Source organism: Bos indicus, chromosome 9 (genome assembly GCF_029378745.1).
Source record: "Bos indicus isolate NIAB-ARS_2022 breed Sahiwal x Tharparkar chromosome 9, NIAB-ARS_B.indTharparkar_mat_pri_1.0, whole genome shotgun sequence".
In the NCBI taxonomy this organism is placed as follows: Eukaryota; Metazoa; Chordata; class Mammalia; order Artiodactyla; family Bovidae; genus Bos; species Bos indicus.
The window spans coordinates 13,300,839-13,307,556 of record NC_091768.1 but is presented as its reverse complement, the minus strand read 5'-3'; the positions used below and the strand labels follow the sequence as shown (position 1 = coordinate 13,307,556).

Below are 6,718 nucleotides of genomic sequence, written 5' to 3'. Positions count from 1 at the left end.
TAATTTGTCCAAAGCATTGCAGCAAATAGAAAAGGATGTATAATACTTCACAACTTATCTTCCCTGAATTTGGGAAAATTAAAATATTTTGTTATCATGCTTCTTTAAAAGAAATCAAAACTAAAGAATAAATCACTTTGCATGCATTCATTCTGTAGTTTCAAAGATGTATGCTTGAGAAACAGAGCTGAATTAGAAATTTAACTTTTCTTGACCAAGAGCAGTATAACCTTTTAACTTTCTTTTCAACATTACCAGATGGTGGCAGTAGAGGTAGCAATATTATAGCTCCATCTGGCAACTAGGTGCTTATTTTTGTGGACGCTCAGGGTAAGCACTGTACCATACTGGAGTTTTATCTGGAAGTCGGACTTAGTTCCATAAACTGATCTTTTTTCATGGCATATGAATTAGATTTCTGTAATCCTCTTCTCTGAAATAATCTAGTGTGGAAATACAGAAATAAATGCCGTCATAAAGATATTCCCTAGAAACTACTATATTCTATTGCAATTGGGAAATATATATATATATATATATATATAATCAAATTTTAACTCAGATGTTAAACAGAGTAGTTGTCAGGAAATGCAGATTAAAACTGCAATGAGCCATCTTACTAAAATAGCTAATGTTAAAATAGCCAAAGATACCAAATACTGGCAAACGTATGGAATAACTAGGACTCATATTTTGCTGGTAAGAGTGTAAAATGGTACAAGTACTTTGGAAAACTGGCAGTCTATTAATATTTTAAAGTTAAACATGCAGGACCATAGTACCACACAATGTTTATAGAAGCTTTAATTCATAATATCCATAGTTAAACCTGGAAACAACCTATCCATCAATCCATCAACAAATGACTGGATAAACAAATTGGGGTATATTCACATATACTCAGTGATAAAAAGTAACTACTGACACACCTGATATGGCTAAATCCCAGGCACAAAGGAAACCACCATGTTAATGTATCTTTCCGTCAGTATGAAGTTCTAAACAAGCGAAACTAATCTGTAATAACAGGAAGCAGATCATTGATTGCATGGAAACTACAGGCAGGAAGGAATTGCCTGCAGAGACACTAGGGTACTTTTTGGGGTGATGGAAAAATTCTACATCTTGACTAGGGATCACAGATGTATACATCTGTCATAATTCACCAAATAGTACACTTGAAATGGGAGCATTTTATTGTGTGTAAAATATACCTCAATAAAGTAGATTAAAAAAGAAAATTTTCATTCCTTTTGGAAAATGGAATGAGATGGAAATGAAATTTGAAAACAATCCCTCCCTGATTCATGGGTTGAGTGTTCTTGTATAGATCTTAGCCCTGTTCCTCATGTCTTGAGGTGGCTGTCTTTATTATAACCACTTCCCCTCTTATTTTTACTCTATACATTACCTACAGGAGAGGAAAAGAAGATAAAAATAGCACAACACATTGTTATTTTTTGCTATTTAAAATTTAAGGGTTTTATAGAAAAGTTACAGGGTGTTGCATTAGTCAACAATATTTTAAATTAAGCTCTGTGCCTGGCATGCTATGACAAGGACAAGAGAGGAGCAATGAGAAAGACAAAGATGGGTATAACAGCTTTATAAGAGGCACCAGGGGTTACCTCGTCTTCTCGCTCAGTAGTGCCCCGGTCCTAGCTTCTGTACATCTAATAGGAGAAACAAGATGACTATTAGTTGTATTTTTATTTAAATTATGTTCTGTATGTTTACTTTGCACATTTCAGACATTGTAGGTGTTTAAAAAAAAAAAAAAAAAACTTTTCATCCAGAATTAGCTTTTTTAGTGGTGCCTGAAGGAATAAATCTTCAGCTGACCTTAAAATCTCTCTTTCTGTATGTTTATATATGTCTTGGGCTTCCCTGGTAGCTCAGTGGGTAAAGAATCTGCCTGCAATGCAGGAGCGCAGTTCGATTCCTGGGTCAGGAAGATCCCTTGGAGAAGGGATAGGCTACCCACTCCAGTGTTCTTGGGTTTCTCTGGTAGCTCAGCTGGTAAAGACTCTGCCTGCAATGCAGGAGACCCTGGTTCGATTCCTGGGTCGGGAAGATCCCCTAGAAAAGGGATAGGTTACCCATTCCAGTATTCTTGGGCTTCCCTGGTGGCTCAGATGGTAAAGAATTCACCCACAATGCGGGAGATCTGGGTTGGGGTTGGATCCCTGGGTTGAGAAGATTCCCTGGAGGAGGGCATGGCAACTCACTCCAGTATTCTTGCCTGGAAAAGCCCTGTGGACAGAGAAGTTTGGCGGGCTACAGTCCATGGGGTCACAAAGAGTCCGACGCGACTGAGCGCAGTATGTATGTTTTACTTATCATTTATGTTTGTTTTGGAACAAGCCTATTTGAAATTAGCAGTATCTTCTCTACGCTTATGTGTATAGTTTGTTTATCAGAAGAGATAACAAAAGCTGATAAAATGTTAGTTATAACGTTATACATCAGTTAAAACACCTTAGAGACTAAACTACCATCGGGTGGGCATCATTTTATATATAAACAACCAAGAGCCAAAGAGATTAAGTTCCCAAAGATTGCTGTAGCCGTGTTAAAGTCTAACCAGAGTTCTTCTAGATTTTAGTCCCATCCTCCTTCCTTGTCACAACACTGCCACCTTTGCGTTACATTTGAGAAATTCCTACTTGCAAAATGCTTAATCATTTTTGTTGACTTCACAAATGTGAAAGTTCACCAATCACTCCATCATGGATAAGAGGACATGGTTTTGTTTTATAGGTAGTGCTTCTTTATTAAGAGAGCTCAAATTAAGGTATATTTCTCTAGTATTGTAAATCAGATCAACTGTTAATATATCCCCCAAAATGTTTTTAAGTGATGGGGGGAAGGAAGGCTCGATGCTGATAAACCACAGGAATGTATAGATTTTTCTGCTTAATTTAGATAGGAGGGAGGAAGGGAATTAGGCACACACATAAAATTTCCATTCCTCACACTTCTCACCAGTTGAAGGTTTATTTTTGTATGAATGAAATGTGTCTTGTATTTGATTAAATGGACTTTCAGAATACTGTTTGCACCAAAAATATATTCATTCATGTTAGGAAAAGTCAGTTTTAGATCTCCTTAGACATTTCTTTGTGTTTAAAAGCAGAACATGGATCTGGAGGCAGGGTGCCTAATTGCCAATGCTAGTTTCACTACCTAACCTAACCTCTCTGTGCCTGTAAATCAGAGAAAAATAATATACCTAACCCATAGGGCTATTGTGAGGATTAAATAAGCTAATAGAAAGTGCTTGGAATAGAGTTTAGCATACAGTAAATGTTAATTACTATTATTATCATCAATTAAAATTGTTTGGATTTTGCATTCCTCAGAGCAGCTGGCACCAAAAAAAAAAAGAGCCCCATTCTTCATGTCACACTCTATTGGAACTTGATTTTCTAGCTTATAATGGCACATCCTCTGCTTTATTTCATTTTTTTGTTGTTTTGTTTTGTTTTTTGCCTCTACTATTCTTTTGGGACAAGAGGCAGATGGTTACATTCAAGGTTCAGTTATATAAGCTTTGTATGCTAAACTACTGCTAAGTCGCTTCAGTCGTGTCCAACTCTGTGTGACCCCAGAGACGGCAGCCCACCAGGCTCCCCCGTCCCTGGGATTCTCTAGGCAAGAACACTGGAGTGGGTTGCCATTTCCTTCTCCAATGCATGAAAGTGAAAAGTGAAAGTGAAGTCGCTCAGTCATATCTGACTCTTAGCGACCCCATGGACTACAGCCCACCAGGCCCCTCTGTCCATGGGATTTTCCAGGCAAGAGTACTGGAGTGGGGTGCCATTGCCTTCTCTGAAGCTTTGTATAGTACACATAAATAGAACTTGTATGTAATTACAGTCTTAAATATAAGGTATGGAGTGCTCATAGTTAGCAACCATATTACAGGATGAAGGGAAGTGGTCTTGGGTCATGTTATGATAATCAGTGTTAACATATTAAAGTAACTGAGTCCATTTTAGCAGTTTTTTATTTTTCTCTTTCAGAGTATAGATTTAAACAAGGCCTACATTTAATATTGTGTGTTGGTCACTCAGTCATGTCCAACTCTTTGCGACCCTATGGGCTGCAGCCCGCCAGGCTCCTCTGTCCATGAAATTCTCCATGCAAATACATTTAATATTGTTGCATATATTTTAAAAATTAATATAGTCAATGCCTAACAGGAAAAAAATTAACTGAGTCCATTTTAATGGAATTTGTTTTCATGTAAATGGATATTAATTTGGGAACTAGAAATGAATAAGGATTTATCAGGAGTGGGTTATCCATAAGACAGGCATGGTGTGTGTGTGTGTGTGTGTGTGTGTGTTTGTTGCTCAGTCATGTCCAACTGTCTTGGCAAGTCCAACCCATGGACTTGCCAGGCTTCTCTGTCCATGGAATTCTCCAGGCAAGAATACTGGAGTGGGTTGCCATTCCCTTTTCCAGGGGATCTTCCTGACCCAGAGATTGAACCTGGTTCTTCTGCATCACAGGCAGATTCTTTACCATCTGAGCCACCAGGGAAGCCCAAGACAGGCTAAGATTAGTTAAATATTTACCTTTTTTAAAAGCAAAACTTATTTTAGCCATTTAGATAAGAACTCTTTTTTAATGCAGTTTCCTGGCCAAGGGGCTCACCCATCCAAGTCCCCTCCTCTAGAAAAAGTCATCATCTTTGCATAGGTCAGTGCCCTTGACCATGAATTTTCCACCTCAGTCTCAGCCCCTCACCACCACTCAGTATGTCCCTGCTCCTCAGCCAGGCCTGCTCATCCCCGAGGCCTGGTATTCTCAGGTTTTCACCAGCCTGCACTCACCTCAGGCACCTCCTTACTCCAACAGAAGCCTGGCCTTCTGGGCGCTCCACTCCCACTCCTTACTGCTGTTATCTTACAGCAATTGGTGGGGTCACTTCCTTCATACTCCGCACTGATGCTCCCAGACAATCAGCCCTCCACTCTCAGGGCCATTCGGCTAGACCACTTTCCCCTACATGGTCTCCTCCTCTGCCCACTGCCCAGCCCTTTGCTTCATTGATCACAGGCTTTACCACCCGACACACGTCCATCTTCTCCATTCTAATTCCCCACTCTTATCTCAAGTGACTTCTCACACACGTCGCCTCAAGTTCTCAGACTCAAACGTGTCTGATGACTTCCTTCCCCCCTCAGTCACCCCTTGGACTTCGTCAGCTCCCATAACTGCCTTAACCACAACTAGAATTCCTCCCTTCCTGCCTGTGTAACTGCTCCACTTTGACCTCTCTCCTATTCCATCTGAACTTTCCACCCACTGACTCCTCATTTATTTTTATGGAAGATTTCACAAGGATCCAGAAGTAGAGAGAAGGTGTGTCTGTTTTATCTATTGTCAAGATAGATACCAACTTCATAGGTAGAACTGTGAACTTCCATCCAGAAACACCCCTTGGGACTTCCCTTGTAGACCACTAAGACTCTGCCCGCCAAGGCAGGGGACATGGGTTAGATTCCTGCCCCAGGAAGATTCCACATGCCTCGGGGCAACTAAGCCAGTGCAGCACAACTCCTGAGCCTGTTCTCTAGAGCCCGTGCTCCCCAACAAAAGGAGCTACCTCAGTGAGAAGCCGATGCACCTCATGAAGGGTAGCCCCCACTCCCCACAGCTAGAGAAAGCCTACGTGCGGCAGTAAAAGACCCAGCACAGCCAAAAATAAGTAAATCAATAATTTTTTAAAAGATACACCTCTCGACTTTTTCATGTTCGCTCAGTCATGCCCGACTCTTTGTGACCCCATGGACTGTAGCCCGCCAGGCTCTTCTGTTCATGGAATTTTCCAGGCAAGAATACTGGAGTGAGTTACCATTTCCTCCTCCAGGGGATCTTCCCAACCCAGGGATCAAACCTGCGTCTCCTGCGTCTCCTGAATTGGCAGGTGAGTTCTTTACCAGCCGAGCCACTGGGGAATCCACACTCTCTACTTTTAAGCCCCCTAAATATTTGTATGCCAACTCTTGCAGACACTGCTCTAGGCATTGAAGGTGGGCAGCAGTGAACAACACAGCTGAAAAGCTCCTGCTTTCACTGAGCATTAGCCCTCTCCATTTTACTTGCTTCTTGAGTCAGACTCGCACTCCAGCACTTTATTTTCTTGCTCGTACTCTAAACTCCTTTGTCCTCTTGCTTTGTCACTGCATCCATCTCAGTGTGAGCTATCTGCTTACAGGCAAGTTGTGCTTCAAGGTGAAATACAAGGGCAGATTGCTCGCCCCAGTTTTGGGTGGATGTTCACTCACTCAGCAATTCTATCTGTTTCACTGGGAACTTCACACCCCCACTCTCTTCAATAGCTTCTTTTTTCAACTCTTAATTTCTCAGAAATGAGAAATAACCTGGATCCCTAACATACATGCATGCTCAGTTGCTTCAGTCATGTCCAACTCTTTGCCACCCTATGGACTGTAGCTCTCCAGGCTCCTCTGTCCATGGGATTCTCTAGTCAAGAATACTGGAGTGGGTTGCTATGCCCTCTTCCAGGGAATCTTCCTGACCCAGGGATTGAACCCACATCTCCTGTGTCTCCTGCACTTCAGGCTGATTCTTTACCCACTGAGCCACCTGGGAAGCCCTAATTACCTCAATTCCTAATATCCAGAGAAAGCATTATAATAACAACAGTTCACAGTAATTGAAGCATATTATGTGTATTCTAAAT

General features: G+C 41.2%; 1 protein-coding gene across 8 annotated transcripts in view; it reads left to right on the top strand.

Moving 5' to 3' along the window:
* Positions 1-6,718, top strand: part of SLC17A5 (solute carrier family 17 member 5) — a 76,403-nt gene that overhangs the window by 1,022 nt on the left and 68,663 nt on the right. For 2 of the 8 annotated variants that reach the window (XM_070795742.1, XM_070795740.1), the window contains exon 2: positions 5,810-5,938. The exons of 3 other annotated variants lie outside the window; for them this stretch is intronic. In XM_070795742.1, the coding sequence (XP_070651843.1) occupies positions 5,810-5,938 (129 nt within the window). Of the gene's footprint in view, positions 1-5,774; positions 5,939-6,718 lie in introns of those variants that run through there. 3 more of the 8 variants (XM_070795741.1, XM_070795743.1, XM_070795746.1) reach the window with 3 other exon arrangements.